This window comes from Dermacentor albipictus, chromosome 5 (genome assembly GCF_038994185.2).
Source record: "Dermacentor albipictus isolate Rhodes 1998 colony chromosome 5, USDA_Dalb.pri_finalv2, whole genome shotgun sequence".
Lineage (NCBI taxonomy): Eukaryota > Metazoa > Arthropoda > Arachnida > Ixodida > Ixodidae > Dermacentor > Dermacentor albipictus.
This window is the reverse complement of record NC_091825.1, coordinates 120,555,667-120,582,146: the sequence shown is the minus strand read 5'-3', so window position 1 is coordinate 120,582,146 and position 26,480 is coordinate 120,555,667. Positions and strand designations below refer to the sequence as shown.

Below are 26,480 nucleotides of genomic sequence, written 5' to 3'. Positions count from 1 at the left end.
CTTTATCTTTTTTTTTTCCTTGTTCGAGTGTTCAATAAACGTTTCAGGATACTCCTGCTTCGAGCTCACATTGTGACACGCTTTCGGTTAAAATTTATTTTATCACAGTCTTAGCGGCTGCGTGGAGGAACGAAAGATAAAAGAAAGCAGGAAAGACAAAGCGGTGAAGGAGACGAAAGGGGGGGGGGGGCAGGGGGTGTTCGCTGATTCGGGGATTTACCGTTTCTCCTTTTGTATAGATAAGTTTGTGTTCGTGTTCCAGACGTGTTCTACGGCATTCTATTGCTTGCTGTTGCGCTGGTTTCGAGAAGGGGAATTATAGAAACGAACGAAGACTTCTAGGAAAGAAGAGAGAGAGAAAGATGGGAGAGAGAACGGGGAGGTGCGTGCGGGCAGGGCTTTGCGAGAGACTTGTGCAATGCGGCACATCCGGCTGCTGACGCAAAACTCGAGCCCCGCACTGTCCCCTCTCTCGCTTTGCACTCTGTGCACTGTTGAGGACGTTGAAAGCGTCCTTATCTGAAGCCGCTCCGTGCCGCACTTGGCGGTTTGTTCTTGTCTGACTGTGCGATAGCCCGCTGGACTCTGACGAGGCCTGCTCGTGCGGCTCCCCTGCTGGACGAGCAGACGGCGTGGCCGTAAACAGGGGTGTCGGTTTCCACGGGTTATGCGAGCAAATAGAATCCCTTTCGAAAATGCCGCGCCCGCACATTCGACGGGAAGGTTCCAGACTATGCGCGCGAGTCAGCATTCTTTCTGCTGTCGCAGAGAGGCGGGAATTCCTCCAGGCCTGTTCGGCCAGCAGAACGTTACAGAGGTACGGCAGAAATGGGACGTTAACGTCAGCGCGACGTTACTGCAGAGACGACGGAAAGGAAACGTTAACGTTAGCATATAACGTTGCGCGGGGGGCCGACATAAAGGAAACGCCGACTGTTCTGCTGGCGGAACCTGTCGATGTGCACCAACAAGCTAGCTTCAGCAAAATAGCGTATTGGGAGTTCCGAATTGTCTGAAATGGTGGTGAAACTGTGAAGTTACGAAAAGGAACGAAACTGCACCCTCCGGTTGATTTGCTTTGCTTGTAATTATTTGTGAGAGGAACGAAGGGATGAGAATTCCGCTGGCCGCACCCTAAACTGTTTAGCCTACAGTTGGCGCCTGAACATCAACCGCATAAACTGCAGACGGACGGACGAACGGACGGACAGACGGACAATATAAACATAAAACATCCCCCTACTTTACCGCTCGTACGTGCAGCGGCTTCTTTTCTTTTCGCAGAGGCTGTACGAATATGTGATGCAAAAAACAAACAACAAACAAAAAGCTTTACAAATGTTTGAAAATCTAAGCAACTCGAGCGTCACAGACATCGAATCTGCTCGAGGAATTTCTCGCACCAAAATAAAAGAAAAAAGGCAGAAAATCTGCCTAAGAAATTTTGCGAACGCTTCACCGTATGCGCCGCAATCTGTATACGTTATCCCCGGGTGAACGAGCGTTTTCAAACGCTTCGTTATATCCGAGGTTGGTTACTCCTCTACTCTTCGCTATTACTTCCAACTCGTGTCCCCGCATGCTGCGGCCACTCTACTGCGCATGCTCCGCTCTGCACATTGCATCTCCTTGACTGCACGCTACGGTCGCCGCAAGAAAACCGCTGCTTAACCACCCTACCTATTCAGACCAATTATGTCCTTACTATTATTAAAATTCAGGTTAATTACAGCAAAGAGAATATGCAGACTAGGATCTCAAAGATAAGATAAAATATAATTGTGAAAAGATTCGCAGTGGAATGTAATTGTGAGAGCTAGACGGCGCTGCAGGGAGTGGGAGAATGCGTTCGAACGTGCCTTCTTCCTTACTTCGCCCCCCGCATGCCGTGTTGTTTTCCCGAGGGACATTACCGGGGTCTGCCGTCTTCCGATTCGCTTTGCTGCTCTGTGGTCCGTGCCTCACCGCCGAGACGCGATCGCTTCCGGTTTTCTCACCGCGTCGGAACAGTTGTATATGGTTCACCAGCTAGGGACTCCGCAATTGTATATACTGCGCGCGGCCTATTTCCTGCGACGCGCACACCGAGGCCTGTCCGGCGTTCCGTGGATCCCTGGTAATTAATCGCTGGCCGCTTCTCGCACTCAGACGGACGGGCGTCTTCCCGGCCCTCCCCTCCTCGCTTTTCTCTCTCTGTCGCGTACGACTATGCAGGGTGGGCGCGAGTTTTCGTGCTGCGTGTAGCCGCCATGGCGTAAAGGGAAGCTATATGGAGGCCTACACGCACACCCAACCGGGGCGTTTCCGTTGTGATGCACACGCACGCTCGATGTTGCTTGACGTTTAGGGAAAAGGCGTGACAGGTGAAAGCTCGCTTCCGGCAGCGTGAGCGCTCGCACTGTGACGTCGGAGGCGACGCGATGCTTGTTGTTTTGGACGTGGGATTGTGCTCTCTCGTCCGGCTGGTTTTGGTCTTTGTAGATCAGAGAGAGAGGGGGGGGGAAGAAAAGTTTAATGATACGAGATGCAGAAGGGTGGGCCTGAGGTACAATATCCCTCCTGCCAGCTACTTTGCGCCTGGGGAAGGGGAAGAAGGAAAGAAAGAGGGAAGAAAGGCATGATGGGCGACGATGACGAGAGGAGGAGGATGTAAATCATATAGCACGCAATTCGGTCCACTCGAAGCCTACATGCAGTAGACGCATCTATTGTTGTAGCACTTATTCGAGAGCAAATAAAAATGAAGCAAGAACGCTAGTCATGCCAAACGTGCAGCAGTTTTACAGTGGCGAGAGCAGCCTATGTGACCCAAACGTTTCTTTCCTCGCTGCCACATTAATGCATTTACTACATGGCTGGTGAAGTGCAGGCGCTGGCGGCGTTTATGTATAGGGTTACCTTATCGTTTCAATTACAATGCTTTTGTATGGTTAGTTGAAGGAAGGAAGAATGCCGTTGTGCAAATGACCTGGAGAAAACGCATTCAGCGCGTACATCCTGTCTCATTGCGAAGGTTTAGTTATATTCGTTTCTGTGCAAGCATTTGTCAAGTTGCTCAGTCGGTCGAACGGGCTAGCGATTCCGCTTGACATGCCTTTATCTAGGCGTAACGACATTCACTGCTGCTACGGTAATGTTCACGGTTACGAACAAACATACGTAAACATAAAAAAAAAACACGAAAGTGGTCTTCTCCCTATCGCGCCTCCTAGTGCGGGGAAGCCAGCTTTCGCGAACACATTTTACGCTTGTTCGAAATCCTCTTCCAGCCTGTAGATGTTCGTCGAAGTTATAATCACCCGTGAAAAAGAAACGAACAAAAAAAGAGCACGTGCATCTTAACGTACTGGAATGTGTGCGGGTAGAGGAAAAGAGTGCTGCTTAATGTGGCTCTGACGATTGGGGCCACATTGAGCGTAAACGTTCAAGGAGCAGGAAAGTTAGGTCGTCTGATGTACCGGTTTGCGAAGGCAGAATTCCTTGCCCCGGGCTTCTGCGTATTGCAGAAGGTCGCAGCTGTAGGTATGATCACGGCCGTTCGATCATGTCCTTTAATTAACCTTCGCGGAGTAATTAGACAACAAGCAAGCGCTTGCTTTCTTGTTGTACGACACTCTCTGAACCCCAGCGTATAGCACGCGTGCACGCACAAAGCGAACGCTCAGAAATTCATCCGCATTTAACCCCACAAGTCCGAACGCAGCACCTTACGGTATATTGTGCGTCTGTGCCGCTTGCGCTTTCTTTTTTTTTTTTTTATTGCGATGAAGGCTTGCCCTTAAGGCATAATTCTTGGAGCGTATATGTGTATTATATGTGTGCTGTGAGGCCTGTGTTGTGTATGAATTGAAGCAGTGGTTTGTGAAATCTGTTGTCATGTATCCAGCGGTCATAGCTGGTTGTCACACTGTAGCGGAGGCCGGCTTTCTCAACGGACGAATTTCACGAGCCTCAGACGGCTCTATAGCCCCGTGGTTGGTCGCTGCCTGTGATCACCGAGTTCTAGCCGCTGGAGAGCTTCGTCGGTTTCTCAACGACACTGATCCTCGTCTCATTTTCCGAGGCGTAATGTGGGTCGTATTGAAACACGCCAGTGATAACCGTCGTAATTAAAGTACAACGAAATTATTCGGAACCTCTGCGCCCGTGCATTCACTTTGGCGTTTCCGTCTTTCTGGCAGCTACCAGCTCCCTTCTCCGCGCTTCTCTCGTTTACGCCTGCTGGTGTCAAGCTTCGAAAACAAGCGTGCGGTGGCTCCATTTTCGTCCCTACCTATCGCACATCCCGCACCCCTGCCCGCTCGCGTCCGTATCGTTTGTGATAAATTTCGTTTCTCGCGCCCATCGATGCCGCGCGAACCGCCCCGCGACCGACCATCCTCACCTCGCCACGGGGGCCGAGCTTGTGGCGCGCCGCTGGGGTGCAGGGAAGGCCACATTCCCTTGTTTTTTTTTAGAGGGCCCCAGTCACCCCTCACTCTCGTCCATTGTATGCACGCCCGGGCGGCTTCGACTCATCGCAGCCACGTAATCCGCTACGTCCGTACCACCGCGCCTATCCCTCTCTCTCTTTCTCTTTCTCACCCTCTCTCTCACTCTAGCCGACGCCTCGGGAAGCACTTTCTTACAAGGCGGTCACCCATCGCACGCCCCGTCTCCCATTGTTACTGTTCTGTTCTTGTTATTGCCGCTGCTTGCTTGCTCGAGGGGGAACGTCTCGCACGGCGTCTTCCTGCATGGTCACGCAACGGAACCGCGTTCGTCCCGGACCCTCGGAAGTGGCACGAGCGTTTACTACACCGCGCGTGCTGCTAGCGGCAGCTGCCGTGGGCGAGGCCGCCTTGCTTGCCTGCTTACCACCTAGCCCTCGTGCTCGCTCGCGACGGTGCCTTCGTCGCCGGCAAGTGCGGCAGTCTCTATGCGCACTGCCGCAGAGACAGCTGTAACGTAGGTGCCGCTGCGTATACGTTACTACGCGCTGCAAGTACTGCAACCGAGGTGGACCGACTTTTTTCCGCGCTGAGCCAGCGGTGACAGAAAAAAGGAGCGCTGCGGACGTCCATGCGCAGTTGGTGGACCCGCCGCCGCTGTTTAGTGTAGCAGACGACAACAGAAAACGCTGTCGTCAACGACGTCTGCTGCTTTTTTTCGTCTGCTGCTGCTCCTGCTGCTGCCTTCTGCTGCCAGCGCCGCGCGACCGTCAGCGGTGTTTGTGTCGCTGGTTGCGAACAATCGCCCCCGCGGCTTCCTTTTGTTGTCATTTCATTTCGCTGTCTTGTTGTCCCTCCTTCGCTCCTTTCCTCTCTCTCCCATTTTCGTCCTTATTATTGTTATTATCTTTTTTTTCGCTCGCTCTTTCTCGCCGTCCCTGAACGCACATGCAATTGTTGCCCCCGAGATTTTCGCAGCTGTGAACTTTCGTAATTTTTTTTTTCTATTCTTTTTCGCCATTCTTGTATCGCTCGCTCGACGCCTCTCGGTGCGGTGGCGGTCGTTCGCCGCTGTCGGCGCCGCAGCCCTCGTTGTCGTCGCCAGTCTTGCGTCGATTCTCCTACTGTGCGGAACGTTTGTTCTTCTCCGTCTGCTGCTGCCCCGTTATGCTTTTCTTTCTTTTTCTCTAACGTGGATCCCTTTTCTGTGCCCGTCGGTCGACGTTGGGAGAAGAGAGGATCGCCGAGTGTTGCTGCAACGGTGCCAAGTGGGGGGGCTTGCTTCTTCTTCTCTTCTGAGGTCGCGGCGTCGACTAGCCGCGGCCGACCGTCCAACCGACAAACCGTGTGGCGCGACGCGCCGTCTTCCTGTGTGTGTGTGTGCTCCTGCTCTATCGCTTCTGTTCGTCGTCTGCTATCTGACCATCGCTGGATGCAGCTGGAACTTGCGGCGTGCCTGTGTGCTGGGCCGGCCAGTAACACCTGACCTATCGACCGTGGCACCCATGCACTCTTAGTCCGCTGAACCGTTCGCCGATCCACCGTAGTGCGCCGTACGACCTGGCATATGTAGCTGAAAGGCAACGCCGAGGACCGTGAGGTGGGTGACGTTAGATGTTAGTGCATACAAACGGGTGTGCGTTAGCTCGTCTGGCAGAAGCGCTACGTCTGGCAGAAACGTTACGTCTGGCGTATAACGCTCTCGCTGTCGCCGCGGTATACTACAGGTGGATGTAATATTACTGACGAATCGCGTGGCCAGCGGTAAGGGAAGATTTCATTTTCACTCTATCGTTATTGAAAAGACGGTAAGCGAAGCTTTGTTTGTAGAAATAAGTACTTGCCATCGGGCATGCAAAGCTGAAGACAATTAGAGAAAAGCGCGGTCATTTAGATTTTTTTCTCAAGAATATGTATTTTCTTTTCCTTCTCGTAGACTTTAAATAAGAACGTTTTATTACATATCACTTAGGTTTCGTTTACGCGAATGCTTCGTAATTTGTTTGGATGTGTAAGAGAGTATCTTTAAAGCATTCTGTCCCGTTTATGTAAAAAGGAAACGTGCGTACTGCTACAGGTACTGCTACAGGTACTGCTACAAGCACTACTGCGAGTGCTGGTACCAGTACTCATGGTTTCTGTTTTTCTTTTCCACTAAACCATTAAGTGTTAAAGAAAATCTCACAAGTTTCCGGGCGGGACAGGCTGGACTATTTTTGTGAAAACCAGTGGTCGACAAGAAAAGGAAAACACAAACACACACAACCCCCTCCCCCTTCTTTTGTGAAGTCAAGTGTGTGCTGTCTTATGTTTTGAACTCGGTAACACGGTCACGAAAGAAAGAAAAGAACGGAGCGGCTTCCGTAACAGGCTAGCGTCTTTGCCCCGCCGTCTGGTCGCCCAACTGCTGCTCGCGCTGTACAAGCATTGTTCTCGGCCAGCCGTCGTCGTCTCCGGTGTAGCGTTGACGTGGCCCACTTGTCCCCGCGGCTTCGCGTTCCATCCTATTTACCGCGCCGAGGTCCGCGGTGTGGCTATGTGAATCATCGACCGTTATGCCGTGGTAGTGCGGTTTCGTCTTTTTCCCCCTTGTATAGGAAACGTTTCCACTGGGTGACATCGTTGCAACACGCAAGCGACGGATGAAGTGAAAGACGCTGTACGTATGGGGCTAAAGATTACGGGCGCCGTGACAAGCCGTTTTAAAAGGCGGATTCAGGGGCCCTGAAATGCGCTGATGTAGATTTGAAGTGACCAACTATGAGTGAGGATGGGAAGACTCAGCCTGTGGTTAACGTACTTTGCGACAAGGAGATTCGTCTTCGGCCTCGAAAACCTCCTCGTCGAAACGTCAGGAAGATAGGACGTGTGTCAAGTGAGCTCCTGAGCAACACTTTGCAGCGTGATGAAGGCGGTATGAATCGTGGATCAAAGAGGTTGCGACGTAATACTAACCCATTTCTCTCACCACCAAAACAGTGTGTGTGTGTGTGTGTGTGTGTGTGTGTGTGTGTGTGTGTGTGTGTGTGTGTGTGTGTGTGTGTGTGTGTGTGTGTGTGTGTGTGTTTGTGTGTGTGTGTGTGTGTGTGGTGTGTGTGTGTGTGTGTGTGTGTGTGTGTGTGTGTGTGTGTGTGTGTGTGTGTGTGTGTGTGTGTGTGTGTGTGTGTGTGTGTGTGTGTGTGTGTACGACTCTGGCGATATGCTGGTGTCGTTTCTCTTTTGGCATTCTCACTGGCTGCGGCAAACTGCTGCTTAGCACAGGAGGTCGCGGGCTCAATACCCGTACGCATTATAATGGGGGCAAATGACAAAAGAATAAAAAGAAAACGGTGTTCTGCGCTTGTTTCCGAACCGCGGCAAACAACTCCAGCATGTAGACCGACAGTATTACACCTTTAATTAGCTAACTTTTGATTCGGCAACAAGCAGCGCATGAGTGTCACCGTTTAGCTCGTGGAAATGGAAAGCTACAAGCGTTCCGCGGTGTCTTGTCACTTCTGTCCTATCGTCTAATCTGTGTAGAACACTAGCCGCCGCACGAGAACCAGCGTATGGCTGCTGGTTATTATGAAGCATACTGAAGCATATATATATATGTATATATATATATATATATATATATATATATATATATATATATATATATATATATATATATATATATCGCTCTCAGACCATTTTTTTATCACTGGCATCAGTGCCAGCGTTTCCAGGAAACAATTACGGTTACATAAGCTACAGTTGTCGGGGCGTTCCACTCTTAAAGGCGAAGCTTAAGCGTCCTCCAAGTTTCTCGTTCTCTTTCTAAAAGTACATTTGTTGACCTCTCTCGCGAAGTCTCGCATCTGTACATCGCATCGTGCATGTCAGAATCAGAAACCGGTGCCATATAGAGCGATATACCGTTATAGACGTCCTTGCGAACCCCGTGGCAGCAGTGAACCTGCTGCCGCACTACTTCCGGTTGCGTGTCCTATCAGTCTACTATGCCAAAAAGAAAAAGAAAGTAATAATAAAGCCCGTTTTTAAGTTGGTTCAACGTATACATGCCATCTCTTTTTAGCGTTTTTCAGCTAAAAGTAATGTGCCACGTGCCTCAAGTGCAAATATGTAAAAACTTCCGCCGAAATTAGGGTGAAATTGATTTGTAAAATTGTGATTATTAGCTATACAGATGAAAAGTGTCGGAATATCTCTTGGGTTTTTCTTCTGGCGCAACGCGGAGGTTCGCCATTGTCTCTTGCTGTGGTTGTCGAGGGGAGCGGGGGTGGGGTCTTATTTTTGTGGCCAAAAATCCGGAAGCTTTCCGTGCACTGGGAAGCTTCCCACAGGAAAGTCATATTGAGCGACAGGTTGCGCGTTGCCAGTGCAGTGATGACCACACGGTCATCATATACATCATAATATGTATACATCATAACATATATATAACATATATATACATCATATACATCATATACATCATATACATCATATACATCATCATATACATATACATCATAATAGGGGGGCGCGCGGCGTTGAAGACCAGAGACTCACGCCGTCGCGATCTCGTGCGTAGGAGGCTCCGAGTCACGTGTCTTAATTTGCATTTGCGAGTTGGCATTATGCGAACGATGTCAGGGGGGATGCTTCCGCAATGCACGTGGCTTCCTCGTCGCTGAAGCGAACGGGGTCAATCGCCCCTGACAGGGCGCACATGTGTTTGGAACGCGTGGCAACGGTTAAAAAAACGGCTCTGAAAGCTCGACGTGGCGAACAGCGCAGACTACGCAGGACACAAGTGGTAAAAGCGGAACAGATGCACTGACTATCAACACGGTGAGTTGGTTGACAGTGAACGCATGTGCACTGTTTGTGTAACTTTCTTTCCCTGTGCTCTGCTCTGTTCGCCTTGTTGAACGTAAACCGAATGGCGCTTGAAGTATATACTCTTGCCTCTGTTTGGTTCTACCCCTACAGGCCTGTGTATAGCATCTGCCGAGTCCGCACTCTGAAATTCTACAGCTAGGAGGGTGACGTTTTAGTTTGGTCTAAACTTACCTTTAGCCGTTATGACTGAAAACGTAATGCATAAAACGAGATAGAGGTTATATAACTGTAGTGGTCACGTCGAGAAATGGCGAACGTGTTTTGCCAGTTGGCTGGTCGAACAAAGTCGGGTCATGTCAGTTGGTTCTTTTCTTTTTATGTAATATATACGGTAGTTCACATTTGTAGACTTTCATCCCCTACGATGCCGACGCTTTAATTAAGCTTACAGAACTTTGTGGATGCCAGTATTAGGCACGCAAACGATTGTCCGTAAAGCGCATTTTATTATCCAAGCGATGTGCCTGGAGTGCTGCATGCTATAATGACGCCGTTTTGTTACCTGTGTTTACGGCTTCCCTTACTTCTCCGACGAGGGCGCATTCCGCAACTTCAGCGATGTTTGAGAATAAGCACTTAAGTGGAAATAATAAAATGCGGACGTCAAGCGCGAGTAATAAAGCATGCACGGGCTGCGTCTGCACTCGACACTGTCTCGGTCAGCAGGCGCTGGAAGTCGCCTTGGCGCGCTCCGAAGTCGTCGTGGCCTCAATCCGAGCCTGTCTATCTTGGGCTCTTATAGCCAGGGGAACGATATGCTTCCCACGTGATAAGGACTTTCGGCGCTCTCTTCTCGTCTGACTTATCACGCAGCGGCAATGCGGGGTCGGAGATTTCGAGTGCCGTCGTCATCAGAGCCGTCCACAGTACGTAACGTACCATGCAGTGTGGGAAGTGGCGTCTTCGTCTAACCTGTTGGAAATCCAGCAGTGCTGTGTAAGCTATGACGGGGGCACCAATATGGCGTCCGTGACGTTACAGTGTATCGTCAGTCCTCTCCCTTCTCTCCACTCTCCGTTGAGCGGCCATCATCCCAACTCGGCTCGAAGTAGCTTTTTTTTTTATATTCGTGCTTTGTGACTCCGCAATGAGCGCGCGCCTAAGTGGGCCAATAAACATAATTGTTTTTTAGCATGAACTGTATTTGTAGATTACCCTTATAAAATACCAACAGCTCTTATCTTAAGAGACGTTGGCTTAAAACGTTATGCGACTTGGTAAGCCAGAAAATTAGCAGGAACGAAGCATAGGTCGGCTGTCATTTCTGTTTTATCATTCGCACGTGCTATTTGAGTCAATATATAAAATTAAACGTTACTCAAAAAAAAAAAATGAGCCTGTAAATAACCCTGGCAAAATTCCTCGATGAATGTCTTGCCAATTTCAATTTATCGTCCCATTATATCCCAAGAGTGTAATATGCGCCTCCATATGGCGTTATAGTTCTAAACACATACCGGGTGCATCAGTTAAGCCTGTTTTCCTGTAGGCATAGTGTAATCTTGAAATCTGATATCGTTTTAGGAAAAACAGAGGTTATCACGGCGCCGCCTTTTCGTACTCTGGATTTGGACGGCGTCTGTTCATACCTAGTTAATTTTTTGGGCTGTATACATATCCACTGCACTGTATTCTGAAATAACCAGAGACTGAACTTTGCATGTTTCCGAGAACATTTACTGCGCCGCAACGGCTCAAATACGAAAGAAATGCTTTAAATTTCGTGTCGTCACAATGATGTATATACCAACGCTGGGGTTCCGGCGCGATATTAGAAATGTTGAACTTTATTTTTCTATCCTCATTAATAACCAGCGCATTACTGAAAAATTGATGAAAATATATTCGAACGAATAATTAATCAATCTAAACCGAATGCGTGTTTCCGTATTGTTCGTTTAACTATACGCCACTCCTCATTACCGTGTAGTCGCTTTCCAAGTTTCGAAACAGTCGTGGCAAGCCCAACTGCGACATATTTCCATAAGGTTGTTTATTGTGGTCACGGGATACGATCGCTCGTTGCGCGGTCCTTATTTTTTACTTCGTTTTTTTGTTGTTGCGCAGGGAAGCGGCCTTGGGCGCGAGGTCATGCGAAGGGCCCGCCACGTAACTGGGCTGTATGTTAGCTTACGCACTTCCGGAAACTCGTCCCCATGACGGCACGAGAGAGAGAGAGAGAAAACGCTATATTTCTTCACGCAACCACTTCCGTATTTTCAAGCGGTGTATAAACGTCAAGGCTCTCCGTTCTGTCGTCGCAATCGACATCATCGGCGCGTAATTTTGCGAAAAGGGCGCTGTTACGTAGAGCTAAATGGGCGCGGATCATAGAAAAAGCGGTGTCAGCGTGATCGCCATAGACGGGGGTGCTTCCGTTTGTGGAAAACGTGTACTGACAGAGACACACAGAGAACAAGAAGAGAGAGATCGCCCTGACCGAAAGCTCTTACCAGGAATGATCGACGAACGATTTACGAAGGAGGGCAATAACTCACAGAAAGAGGAGGGTGGGGTGGAGGGTGTCCTACACCGCTAAACTAAAGAAGGAGCACAAAGTATACGCTGGCATAAAAGATCAAGAGCTGGATATCGGCGGCAATTTGCGAAGCGCCGATGGAACAGAACGAGCTGCAGATTGACTGCTAACAGCCCCGCGGGTGGGGGGAGGATGTGACGTTCCTCCTTCGGGCGAAGCCAACAGACGTCTTCCCTTCCCTCTCCGCAGTCGCCGAAATCGCTTAAAGCGAGAGCCCCACTTTTGGGGCAGGGGGAGCTTGCGCTGCGTTCGCCCCCCTGCCTGACAGACGCGCGCGCAATACGCACCAACGTGCGCTCCGTGTGTGTTTGTGTGCGCAAGCACACACACACGACGCATGTTTTTTTCTTCTTCTTCTTCTTCTTTTTGCGACGGCTGTGGGCACAGACCTCCTTCGCCCCCAACTCCGTACCCCACGCACCGTATATACACTCTCGGGTCCAGCCCCAGCACCGGTCGTCCGGTGAACGGCGGCGCGGTTGCTTCCGCAGGCGTCGATATATCGATGTTTGAGCTTTTTTCTTTCCCCCCCCTCCCTCCTCTCCTACCTGTCTGGCCTCCTCTCCCTCTTCCGCGCGTCCTTTGTGCCCGTCCCGCTGGCGCACATGTCCCGAAAAGCGCCTGCCGAAGGTTCTGCCATAGTTCTGCATCTGCTGCTGCTGCTTCAGTGCTGGCATTCGAAACTGGCCACACTTTTCTTTTTTTTTACTCCTGCTTTTTTGTAGTTTGTGAGCGTCTGTCTCTGCGGCGTTGTTATTGGATACGCGCGGGGTCCGGCCCGCGCGGGGGACGCACTGCGGTCCGCGCTCTCCGTTTCCCATGGGTGCGTGTTGTGCGTGTACAGTACGGGCGTGTGCTCGCCGCCTCGGAGACTCGTCGGTGCTGTCGTCGCAGTAGTCGACGTCGCTGCTGGCGGCGACGTGCTCCTCTCGTTTGTTCGTTCTACGAGTTTGTCCTTGTGACCGCTTCTCTCGTCGTCGTCGTCGTCGGCGTATGTAGTACGTTTGTGAAGGGTGTCTTTTCTTTTGTGTGTGCGCCGTGAAACGGACTCCCTCGACGTCGGTGTGTGAGTGGCGGCGGCGGGAATACGACTTGCGAGATTCGAGCGGAGTGCGCGCGTTCTCGTCAGCCGTCGGGAAGGCTTCGGATTGTTTGCTGCGGTCGTTCCCAGGCCCGCCGGAGCGCTCGGAAGCATCTCGCCCGTGCAAGCATGGTGCGTAAAAAAAAAAAAAGTGTGTGGCCGAGTTTGTGGTGCGCGCGCATGTGCGTACGTGTTAGAAGGTGCCCTAAAGAGACCTCTTGGATACGTCTTCCTGAGACTCACCGTAGACCTGTGAGCAAGGGCATACGAACCACAAATGAGCTCGACTAAAAAAAAAAAAAAAAGGGGGAGAAGAAAAGCTCATTTCGTCGTACGTAATTGAGAGGTGAAAACTGAAGTTAAGGAGTGCGCCGAAAGTTCGCAACTTTTGCTCAGGAGGGCGCGTCATTATGAGCATTGCCTCAAATCCATTTATTCAATATTAACACGGAAGCGATTACGAAATTGGTAATATATATATATATATATATATATATATATATATATATATATATATATATATATATATATATATATATATATATATATATATATATATATATATATATATATATATTGTGATGAAACATTGTGGAAGTGGTTCAAGCGTTTCATTTGCGTTCAGATTTCGTTAAAATTGACACCAATTTGACCTACATAATTTTGTTCTCACAAACGAAGAAAAGCGCGACGGCGAGTTATCCGAGCTATCACATGATATTACACCTTCACCTTGGTGTTTAGGCAAATAAAAGTTTTTTTTTTTGTTTTCGGACAAGAAACATATGCGAAGATGGTTCCATATACTTTCTAACCTAACCCTGCTGTAAAGAAATATTATGATGATGATAAACGTAATAACAAAATAAAAAATATGCTTTTCCTGGCTTGTAATATATCGGTAATAATAACCGACTCGAAAAGCGATATTATGTTTCTGAGCTGTCCTGGGGGACCGAAGGCGCCTACAAGTCCCTCATTAGCGAGAGCTACATTTATCCATCACGCCGCAACTGTGAAATTCCACGGCGCGATGTTGCGACGTGAAATTGTCAAGTACACGTCGGGCTCACTGCTGCCTGAGCCCGACAGCTGTGAGGGCGAATAACACAAGCGTGCGTTCCCTGTATTGAGAAGTGCCGTGGCTAAGAACAACGCACATCATATGTGTATCACCGGCCGGGTGACGTATAAATCTACTGGGCACCCTTGCTGCTATAGCTGTGTGAACATGCATTCGTATCTATTATAGCCTTCCACCACTCTCCAAGTATGTCCGACGATGAAATTCACTTATGGGCATTCTACTTCTCACTCGTCTGCTTTAAAGAAAGAAAAAAAAAAAGAGAGAGGTTACTGTTGTGCCATTACCACAAGCCCGGATCCCGAATCTGCAAGATGCAGAATCTATCCTGCGAGCGCCATAATTCTCCCTTCACAAGTCAAGATGCTGCGCCTTCGTGCGGGAGAAGCCTCGGCGGAGCAGCGTGTTTTGACGTGTCCGCGTGTGCCCGACGGCCCGGCGCCGCACCTCCCTTGCCGGGAGGTCACCGCGCGCGCGAACTTTGAACCGAGTGGCCAGCGCGGTCGCTGGTTGGACCCCTCGGACGACCGCCGTGTGCTGACTTTGTATTGGGCCGTTTGAGTGACAATGGGCCTCGGGGATTATAAAAGCAGCGACACGCCGCTCGAAAACAGGATCTGCCGACCCCACCGGGAGAGTGTGTCGCTCCCGACTGGGGTGAGATGTGTAACGCGTTTTCGCCGGACGTCGTCGTGCGAGAACAGTCGCGTTTGTTGTGAGCACTCGGCCCCAGTGCCGACCCGTTCATGTCCTGTATGATAACCTGTATATAATGTATAAAGTCCCTTTTGTTATTCTCATCGACGCCAGGCTCGGAGTCTTCGCTACCAACGCTCTGTCACGAAACGGGTGACGAGCGCTACGGGACCACAAAGCCGTAATCGTGGTGCAGCGGTACAAGTTCGTAACACTGGCGGCACCGGTTGGAAGTTCGTAACACTGGATGGCAGCTACGGGATTGACCGGCATCAGCTACCTCGGCGCGGTGAGTGCCTGAAGTTTACCTCAAACACCAGACTTTCTCTGACACAGGTTATAGTAGCTCAGGGATTGACTTGGTGTTGCATTGTGTTTAACCTTGTGTGTTTCAAGCCTAGTAAGAGTGTTTTGAAAACCAGGGGATGCTGAGAGGGTAAACAGGGCAGTGTGTGAAATACTTGCATATGTCTTACTAGTAGTGTTATAGTAGCGTACGGCAGGTATATTCAAAAAGGGTAAACAGCAGGAGGACAGTGTGAACGATGGAGAAGTACAAGGTGAAGGAACTTCTCGAAATTTGTGAGGAGTTGGGCATTGAGTTGGGCTCAACCAAAAGAAAGAATGCGATCCTTGAGGTCATGAGGACTGGGGACGTAACGGCTGAGGAAGCCGCTGAGGCCTTGGCGGGTATCAATGAACGTCGGGAAAGGGGGGAGAGGGAACGTTGCGAGCAGGAAAGGAGAGAACAGCAACGTCGCGAGGAGGAAAAGGAGGAAAGGAGAGAACAGCAACGTCGCGAGGAGGAAAAGGAGGAAAGGAGAGAACAGCAACGTCGCGAGGAGGAAAAGGAGGAAAGGAGAGAGATTCGTGAGCACGAGCTTAAAATGAAAGAGTTGGAGACCCGAAATAGCTCGCCAGCGCCTAGTCTCACTTCTAACGTTCCAAGAATACGCGATCAACTTCCACCCTTTGTCGTCGGAGAGGATATGGCCAAATACCTCGTGAAATTTGAGCACGTGTGCGAACGGAATAGCATTGAGCGATCCCTCTGGGCACAGAATCTGTTAGCGTTGCTTCCTGGGGAGGCATCAGACGTAATAACTTGCTTATCGAAAGAGGCGTTTGAGAGCTACAGTGATGTGAAGGAAGCGCTACTGCGGAAGTACAAATTGTCGCCCGAAGCTTTCCGGCAGAGGTTCCGGTATGCAAAAAAGGGTAAGGAGTCGAATGTTGACTTCGCGTTTCGTCTAAAAGCCGACTTGGTGGAATGGCTGAAGGGCGAAGAGGTTTACGACGACCGCGACAAAATTGTCGAATGCATCGCGTTGGAGCAGTTCTACCGTTGCATTGATGAGGATGTCCGGCTCTGGCTGCAAGATAGGCTAAAGGAGGTTAAGCTAAACAAGGCAGCAGAGTTAGCGGAAGAGTATTACACCCGCCGCAGCTTGCACAGCAAGGCAGTGCGCATAGAAAAAGCAGATAGAAGAGATGGGTTTTACGGGAAGCCCGACGAACGGAAGGAAATCACGCGTCGCGAGTTTCGGGACGACGAGTCCCTTCCCAAAGAAACTGTAAGGGATGGACAGAATGCATCTCAGAATGATGACGATGGTCCGAAACAGCGAAACGAAATGACGCGTTCTTTTGAAAAACGGAGACCGTTAACCTGCTACAATTGCAAAAAGCAAGGGCACATCGCTGCAAGCTGCCCAGAGAGAATTGCTTTTGCAACGGTACAGGAAACTCACAAAAACATACGTCTATTGGAGCCCTATGTGCAGGAAATTAAGGTAAACGGCAAGAAGTGCCGAGCACTGCGGGACTCTGCAGCAACTATGGACGTTGTTCACCCGTCTTTCGTCTCCTCGAGTGATTTTACGGGAGAGTGCGTTAGGATACGGCAAGTGGCCGAGAAGGAGAGTGTCTGTTTACCGATCGCAACGGTTATCATTGAAGGAGAATTTGGGAAACTTAACACCGAAGCCGCTGTGTCAGCCGCCCTCCCGGAGCAATTTTCCTACCTCTTCTCAAATAGCTCGGAGCAGCTGCTGAGGGATCAGGGCAAATCATTCTTTGCCGACGTGGCGTACATGGCCCCCACGCGATCCAAAGCGCGCCCGCTGTCGAGGGAACTTGACTTAGCGTCGGTGAGCGAAAGGCGGTGCGGCACACGGACCGATCACGGTAACTTGAGTGGCGAGCAGTCACGGGAGAGGCAGAGCTCGGAGGCTGGCCTAGACGAGCGGGTCCTGGAAGTGAGTGGGAGTGACGCGGGCAGTGCTAGCCGCGATAGAGACTCGACGCCGAAATTAGGCGACGCGGGCTCCGCACTCACTCCGGTTTCCGCCAGCTGGCAGGAGCAGGCTGCAGTTGAAAGGGAAACTCGGATTCGCGAACAACAGGAAGATTGTTCACTAGCCGATCTGAGGAAGAGCGTCAAACGGGGAGTGAAAGAAAAGGGGGTTTCATTTGGCAAGGAATCTGGCTTATTGTACCGCCGCTACACGGATAAGCAGGGTCGCAAATATAAGCAGCTTCGGATTCCGCGAAAATATCGCCGGGAAAAATGAATGACCTCATTTGCTTCCTCAGAAGTATGTTTTCGGTCCAAAGCGATTTCAAGGGGACCATTCTATTTGTAATTATTATTGCTGATTAATAATTGTTTCTATTTTGGTGTGTTGTTGATTTGAAAACTGATTGTTTGAGCCTTGTGTGCTAGATCGTACACCTGCCTCTTGTTGCAGCGGGAGAAAAAGGGGATAGCGATTAATTAGGTTGATTTGAATTATGGCTTTGTCTGGTGTTTGACGGGAGACAGAGGGCACTTGTTCGTGTTGGGTGTTGCCTTTTGCCGGTCGGTTTTGCAAGCTGCAGAACGACCAAGCGGGACCAGTGGCGAGAAGCAAGGTCTTAGGAACGACCCGAGCGGAGCTGGTCAAGGTGCCTTGGCGACGACGTGGTGAGCAGAGCTCCTGTCCTGGCGAGTCGGACCTGGGCACGTGAGGTTACCTGGCGTCCCGACACTGGACGTGAACTTGGACGAGCCTGACGAACGTGCGCGCCTGGCATCCGAGCCACGTGGAGGCAGCTCGTCTTCCCGGCGCCTTATCTGAGGGCGGGGATGCTGTTGTGCCATTACCACAAGCCCGGATCCCGAATCTGCAAGATGCAGAATCTATCCTGCGAGCGCCATAATTCTCCCTTCACAAGTCAAGATGCTGCGCCTTCGTGCGGGAGAAGCCTCGGCGGAGCAGCGTGTTTTGACGTGTCCGCGTGTGCCCGACGGCCCGGCGCCGCACCTCCCTTGCCGGGAGGTCACCGCGCGCGCGAACTTTGAACCGAGTGGCCAGCGCGGTCGCTGGTTGGACCCCTCGGACGACCGCCGTGTGCTGACTTTGTATTGGGCCGTTTGAGTGACAATGGGCCTCGGGGATTATAAAAGCAGCGACACGCCGCTCGAAAACAGGATCTGCCGACCCCACCGGGAGAGTGTGTCGCTCCCGACTGGGGTGAGATGTGTAACGCGTTTTCGCCGGACGTCGTCGTGCGAGAACAGTCGCGTTTGTTGTGAGCACTCGGCCCCAGTGCCGACCCGTTCATGTCCTGTATGATAACCTGTATATAATGTATAAAGTCCCTTTTGTTATTCTCATCGACGCCAGGCTCGGAGTCTTCGCTACCAACGCTCTGTCACGAAACGGGTGACGAGCGCTACGGGACCACAAAGCCGTAATCGTGGTGCAGCGGTACAAGTTCGTAACACTGGCGGCACCGGTTGGAAGTTCGTAACATTACCGGGGTTCTATGACGTGCACCTATTATAAATCCAAGCTTCTCGAGCGCGTTTGAATTTCGCCCCCCAAGGAAATACGACCACCGCGACTGGTATCGAACCCCGTTACCGGTATCGTACCCCGCGACTGGTATCGTACGCCGCGACAGGTGTCGAACCCCGCGACCTCGAACTCAGCAGCGCGACGCCACAGCCATACCGCGGCGGGTGCCGGCTTGCTCCTTTTTCGCACAGAAATGGGTACGTTCTAAAAAAATGAAAGCACGAAGTTGGCAGTTGTGCACAAAATGAAGGCGGCGTTGCGCGGTACAATTTGTCACGTTTTTTCCAGCGTATGTATGTACTACTTTGAGATCGCGTATATACGTGCATATACGGGTGTGACATCACCTACACAAACTTTTCCCAAAGTGACTTTTCTTTTTTGCGTAGGCCGCGTGACGTTTATAGATTTATGGGTCAAGGACGGACCACTCTCGGGTCGAAGAGTGTCGCGATTTGCGCGATGCAGTGCGCCGCGGTTGACAGCGGCGCGGGGCAGTTAATCGCCACTTTCCGAACGGTCCAAGCCGAGAAGGGCGTCATTGAAAGATTTCACACCCGCGCGGATCGCAAAGTTTGGCCGTCGACGCGCTCGACGGAGACGGAACGTTGTTCCTTGCATGCCCATATACATATACAACTACGACCCTTTCAACGTGGGCGCACTGTCGTTGGTATACGCGTGGATGTATGGTTTCAATTAAGGATTTGTGTGTTTACCTTTGATTTCCTATCTGGCCGGTTCCTGGCTGCTAATTCGGTTCGTTTAGTGGCGTAAACTGTGAGGCTTTATATCTCGCCGACAGGGGTTGGAGACAGCGTGCTTCTGTAGCCGGTTCCGCCTGTGATGGTTGTGTGACGTATTGTGGCCGACCGACGAAGGGCTGGTTCGGCAAGCTTTGGCAATAACTCGTGCTATGCATGGGGTATTGGGGTCGGCCTCAATCCGGCCGTCGTTGTGCTAAATATACAGGCCGATGTTGCGCCTTGCACGCGGCCCGGCTAATTCCTGGATGGTTCCGATCTGTCCGTAACAAAAAATAAAAGAAATAGAATAAATAAATAAAAGTAAATTACACTTTCGCCGTAGGGGCGAAGCAGCGAATGTGATAGCAACACGTTAGAATGTTACACGAAGTGTAAGACTTGTAGCTGTAGTGGCAGCATGAATTGAAATAAACGTCAGCTTAGTGAAAAACGAGCTGTGGTGCTAGGAGCCCTCTGTTTGAATCCTGCCATCGGACAATTTCATTTATGTTTATTAATTAAAGCTGACATCTTTCTCAGCGACTTCACCACCACTTTTCCGTATCGAGTGCGTTAGAAACCTCTTTCCTGGGCCGATCTCGCAGGTAGTGCACAGCCGCTCCACTAACTACATCATTTTCAGGTTCAAGCTCTGTTATTGTTTCGCGCTTCAATTTTCAAGTCTGATAAGGCTTAAGATAAAAGGCTTGCGCTGTCGGTGTTTTGCTTCATGACAGTTGTTTCTGGGCTGTCACTCTCAAAATTCTAAAGAATAATTTTGTCAGGAATGTAAGACCTGGCGTGAGCAACTTTATAACGATAGAATGGTGTGCCAGTATAACCGGCATATACTGTATGTCATATAGCATGGCATGGTAAGTAGCATACACATACCTAAATATATACGAAACGTCACGGCGACGACGACGGCAAAGATTCGCATGCAGTGTCCATATTTTATTTATTTATTTATTTTTATTTAGAACATACTGCATGCCTACAGTAGGCCCAAGCAGGAGGGGCGATATATGCAAAAAGAACAGGATTAGCAAAATTGAAAAATGTTAAATACAAGTTGTAACACAAAATACAGCAATAAATACAAGGCTCAGATGCAAAATACAAAGAGTAAACGTAGAAATAAATGGCTCTCAAATTAAATGCTGTGAAAAAATTTCTATCGAAATAAAAGAAGGCTTTTGGCGTGACCCGCACATATCGGGAGGTGTGTGTGGGGGTAGGGGGGTCTTTTCTTTTTAGGCGTTCAGTTAATGGCGGGGTTAGCGTTAGCCGCGGCCTTTCTGTCTTTCTTTCTTATTATTACTTCTTTTTGCCGACTCGAGATTTCAAATTGAGCTCCCTGCGCGGACCGCCTGACGCCGTGTGTAAAGCGAATACGTATGCTAAAATTCTTTCCGTCGTGTTAGAGTACGTCACACATACGACACGCTCTCTGTACCTGTTGACTAGTGAACCTCCTACATGTGGTCAATGTGTCGAGACACTGACCGTCCGCCGCGCCCTGCTGGGGTGTCGGGAGTAAAGTAGCCGAAAGTAGAAGTAGTAGCTGAAAGGAAAAAGCACTTCCCTGTATAGATTACCGATGAGAACACTCCCTTTCATCCGGCTATGTTCCTTGGCGCAGAACCCTTCTTTGACACAAAGGTAGTTTTAATATATATTTTTTAATGATGTCGATTTATTGCGTGTTATAAGCTCAATAGATTCGCACCACGACCTCACAGTGGAGGACGCTGCTGCGATTGTATAGCGTTTTGTACAGCACGTACGCTCGGTAGGAGTTGCGACAAGGGCATACGCCCATCAGTTCTTTCAATAATAGTAATAAAAATGACAGGTGCCATTTTTCTTGTAAGCAGGGTGCTGTGCACATCTCCAGGCACTTGCATTCAAGGGTTCTGGTGGGGCATGGATACCGCTGGCACTGCGTGATACGTTTTAGTGCACCACCCATTCAAAGCATCTATTTTATGTTCGTAATGCGCACAGTTCGTAAGCCATTGGTATAGCTGTATTGCATATGTATACATTACGCACTTCACGGCGAACGGTATTTAGGCCCCTGTGCGGCCATGTTACATAGACCATTAGCAATTCAATTGTTGCGTTGCAAGCCCAGGGTCACTATAGCATGGCGCTCTTTGACCAGACCTGGGCCTTGCGCCAATGGAACCAATATATCATAAAAGAGAAACCTCTCCCTCTACCAAACCGCACGAAAACTAATGAATTCTCGGCCGTTCTCCGTAGTTACTCGTAACTATTTACGGTTAATGCCAATGCTTGAGGAACGAGCACGCCAACAAGACGGCGGTCTCTATACGCGGTGCGGTCGTTGCCGCTGTCGCAATAAATGATTTCAGGGCCGAAGGAACCACTGAAACGTGTTTTAGGGGGGTTAGTCGATTCACCTGTAGCCTGCGTCCCGTCGTCTTTATTGTGTCTCTCTTAATTAAGCTACGTTTCTTTTTTTACACAACGCTGAAGCTAGTCTGTAACAAACGCACTCACACACACACATATATATGTATGTTCTCAATGTTCCTCCCGGCGCAGCCTTAGGAGACCTGACCAAGTTCAGCCAGCTGAAAGAGCACTACGTCTTGTCGTCTTTATTGTGTCTCTCTTAATTAAGCTACGTGTTTTTTTTTTTTCACACACAACGCTGAAGCTAGTCTTTAATACACACACATGTATATGTACGTTCTCAATATTCCTCCCGGCGCAGCCTTAGGAGACCTGACCAAGTTCAGCCAGCTGAAGGACCACTACCGGACGCGGTACGAGCATGCCAGCTGCCTGTTCACGCGGGACTCGCGGCCCCAGCGGGTGCGCCAGCTCTACGAGCACGCCGCGGCCACGCCTGCCCTGCACGTGATCCGCGGCGCTGCCGTAGACGATGGGTGGAGCGGCGCCGAGGACTCGCCCCGGAGACTGTTCCTCTGCATGCCCGTGTGGGGAGACGCCTCACCGCGCGCCAGGAACGTAGACCTCGACATCGAGACCCGTAGGGTGAGTGGCGTGTGTGACGCGTTGCCGCGGTTTCGGAAACGAGTCGCACTTTGCTGACAGTTATACACTCCGGTGTGCACGTATTGTAACGAGCCCTCGCGTATGAAGCTAACGGGATACCGTTTTAAGTAGTAGAACAAACAAGTCGAACCTCGATATAACGAACACTGATATAGCGAATTATCGGTTATAGCGAAGCATACATGAAATGTATTTCGCCGATGACAGCTTGTGACTAATGTATGCTTATAACGAATATCGGATATAACAATGACGTTTTTGTGTCGAGTACGACCATTATAAGGGTGATTTGGCATGGCGGTGGTTATATACAGGTACAGGAATACCACGCGCCAGGAACGTAGACCTCGACATCGAGACCCGCAGGGTGAGTGGCGTGTGTGACGCGTTGCCGCGGTTTCGGAAACGAGTCGCACTTTGCCGACGGTTACACACTACGGCGTGCACTTACTGTAACGAGCCCTCGCGTATGAAGCTAACGGGATACCGTTTTCTACGCATGCACGGAGGGTTAGGCGCTCCGTAGCAAACGCGATCACAACTTTGCGTCTGGCACGTTTAAAACAATACTAGAACAAATTAATTCGAACCTCGATATAACGAACACTGATATAGCGAATTATCGGCTATAGCGAAGCATACATGAAATGTATTTCGCCGATGACAGCTTGTGACTAATGTATGCTTATAACGAATATCGGATATAACAATGACGTTTTTGTGTCGATTATGACCATTGTAAGGGTGATTTGGCATAGCGGTTATATTCATGTACAGGGATACCACAGCTGCTGCCCAGGACTCCCAACTTGCGAAAGTGTAAATTGTGGGTGATAAAAAAAGAATCTGATAGGTTCTTTTTTAAATATATATTTTCTACATAAGTACCGACAGCTAAAAGCAAGTAGCCTGAGGGTGGCTCTGAGCTCTTGCATGCAAACAGGTCAACTGCAAAAAGAGTTGTGTTGAGTCTCTCTCAGGCCTTGTCACTTAAGCCTGTTTAGACGTGTGCCCCTTCGTCCTTATTCCAAGATAGCTCGTCCCGGGTTCCGTTGTCAGTCTCTTCTTTCTTTTTTTTTTCTGGTTTACGTTGTACTCGAGCTCTTCGTCTTATCATCCATGCGAGGCAATGGAATTTGAGCTTCTCTATCAACGCCGGGAGGGCTCCACTTGTCATGCGTGTGAGAACCGTCTGACTGATAGGGAGACCGCTTTCTTACCATGCCAGGTGCAATGTGCGGCCCTTCCAGTGTTTGCAAGTAAAGATATGAAGTGTACACGACTACAGACAATAGATGTTTTTTTGCGTAGCCTCCATCACCTGTAAGAACCAACATAGCATGGCACTCTGTATTGCTTGGCTCGAAGACATTTGTGTCTTGATGCCCAACCTCTGGGGAAGAAACAGTATATGTGTTCAAAGACAAACAGCCAACCTGTGAGTATGGGATTGATATATTGCCGATATGTGCTGATATAACATAAGTACCAATAAAAATAAGTTATTTAGTGTCAATGATGCCTTTAATTTGTTGCAGTCTGTGCTAATGTGTGACAATGACACAGGCAAAGCTTCCATTTATATGGGATCTCATGTGCACAGCCTGATTATATAATATAGTACGCGTTCTGGTTATAATATGTACTAGCTGTCATAGACGAATGAAATCTGAAGCAAAGAGTATAAAATATTGCTTTGTTTATGGCTAAAAGCTCAAGTGCGCAATCTTGCGCTGCTATGTATGCAGTTACCACAGATTGCGTAAGTTTCACACTAAGCATATGTACTGAAATCCTGCTGACATGACAAAGAGTGGTGAAATTGGAAACGAAAGGATCCAGAAAAGTCACTTGACATTCATAATGTGCTAGTGAATATGCAAATCATGCATAATAATAAATTGCATGCCATTGCACAGCTATAAGAAACCCACACGCTCACATATGACCTTGTATTGTGATTATGCAATTGTGCTTAACTACTTTGAAACCTTCATCTTGGATGCAGGCATTTGTTCAAGGTCACGTTTTGCTGGCATGGCACTTTTCACTAGCATAGTGCATTATGCTCTTGCAAGCATGCTTAAGCGCACGGTGGCCTGATTCTCGCCACACATGCCTGTTGTTGCAGCCTGCTAGCTTGGTTACTGCTGGCCAAGATGCGCGAGACAGTGGAGCGGAGGAGCTGTTGACGTTGCCGTCTCCCGAGGAGAAAATGCACGCTTTGTCCTTGGAGTACCCGGCCGTCGTGGTTCCTATCGACACATCAGAGAGCAGTTTCAACCGCTTGTCATCAGTGCGGAGGTCTTTGATACATGTGAGTGGCTGTACTTGTCTCCTCATTGGTTGAAAAGAGTGTAGCGGTATATTTTGTGATGCATTTAGCACCTTTCGGCGAACTAATTACTGAAAACAGCGACCAGCATACCAGGTCATTACGCTTCTCAACTCAGAACAAATTTGAACTTCTACTTGAGTCTAAATCTCTTATAAGAAACAATGAAAAAATATGTTGTTAAACAGCCAGATGACATTCGGCCAATTCATGTGTATTTTTTTAAAGTTTTTTTTTGTGTTAACACATATTAAAATACCTTCTCTTAAATGAAGTGCACTTGTCAGTCATAGTCATATTTCATGTTTGACAGGGTAGGCCTTTAAATTTTTCTGTAAATGAAATGTATTATGAATGTAAAATGTTTTCTTCTATCATTTAAGCAAAATCTGCTTTGTTTATCGGTGCATGCTGTGAACTGGTTCCTATGTAGTGCTTGCAATGGTTTATATTTTTTCTTTTAAATAATAATAAGCCTCTGTCAGGTTTTCTTATAACTTCCATACATTTCTTGATGTACTTAAGCAAAATAAGGCATCTGCTCAGTTTTTGTCATTTTTGCATGTTGCAAAAGTTAGGTTTGAAAGCATGGAGAGATGTATTGGGACTACGCTGATTGAAATGCACAAATTTGAAGTTTTCAACTATGACGGAGACAGATAGGCTATTTATCTTGTTTATTAAAATGAATTAATTTATTGGGTTCTGTGTGCCAAAGCTATGATCTGATTATGAGGCACTCCGTAGTGGGGGCTTTAGATTATTTTGACCACCTGGGGTTCTTTAATGTGCACCTAAATCAAGTACACGAGTGCATTTTGCCCTTATCGAAATGCTGTCGCTGTGGCGGGAATTATCCCACGATCTCGTGCTTAGCAGCAGAACACCAAAGCCACTAAGCAACCACAGAGGGTCTCTTGTGTATAGAAAACATATTGGCATGTTCTTGCCCTTTTCTAATAGCATGCTTAAACACATCCAATTGTAGCTGCATACTACGATGGATTGAGTGCAGTTGAGAGAAATTGACTATGGGTTGCTGTTATTGACAGCGCTGAAGTCAACAAGCTTGACATAAAGGTTCTGCTGGTGGCTAACTTCAGCATGGTGTACTGAGAGATTAAGGACAGGCTTCCAAGCATAAGCGATTAAGCCTCACATAACACAGGTGTATTCATCGTAACAGAAAGAGAAAAAAGAATGTATTTATGGACAACAGCCAACACTTTAATAGTATCAAGGAGCTCACAATTCCTCTTGTAAGGGAATTTGGATGGTCTAGGATAAAATCCCAAGGTCCTTGAAATTTGAAGTTTGAAAGTGATCACGCATCCTATGGTTGGAGGGAGGTTGACCAGGACATGTACCTTCCGTTGGTCTGTGCATCTGTTTATTATTTATCAATATTAGGCAAAGGGGGGAGGGAGTTGCCACCCACTGTACTGAAGTACGGCATGTCTCTGTTCATGTCGTTGGCCTGTGCATGGCATATTTAGGCTCATACATCTTGGTTTACCATCTCTAAAGCATGTATGAGTAAAGGGAAAATCAGACATCCACCCATTCGTAGCAATTGCTACAAAGGAAACCCATACAGGTTCCTCGAAAGAAAAGCCTCATAGTTGAAGAAAAATTCGTCCTGGTCCGGGACTAGAACCCGGGACCACAGCCTTTCCGGGGCAGCTGCTCTACCATCTGAGCTAACCAGGCGGCTAGCAGATGGCAGGGCGAAGTCGAATTTGTTGACAACACGAAGCAAAGGCAAGAGTTTGACGTAGTAGTTCTGCGGAAACCCACAGAA

General features: G+C 48.9%; 1 protein-coding gene across 4 annotated transcripts in view; it reads left to right on the top strand.

The window, feature by feature from the left end:
* The window catches only part of LOC135911608 (mucin-17-like), a 270,666-nt gene that overhangs the window by 228,998 nt on the left and 15,188 nt on the right, over nucleotides 1-26,480 (top strand). For 3 of the 4 annotated variants that reach the window (XM_065443924.2, XM_065443928.2, XM_065443925.2), the window contains exons 2-3: nucleotides 22,040-22,323; nucleotides 24,476-24,661. In XM_065443924.2, the coding sequence (XP_065299996.1) occupies nucleotides 22,040-22,323; nucleotides 24,476-24,661 (470 nt within the window). Of the gene's footprint in view, nucleotides 1-5,471; nucleotides 6,031-22,039; nucleotides 22,324-24,475; nucleotides 24,662-26,480 lie in introns of those variants that run through there. The other variant, XM_065443927.2, reaches the window with a different exon arrangement.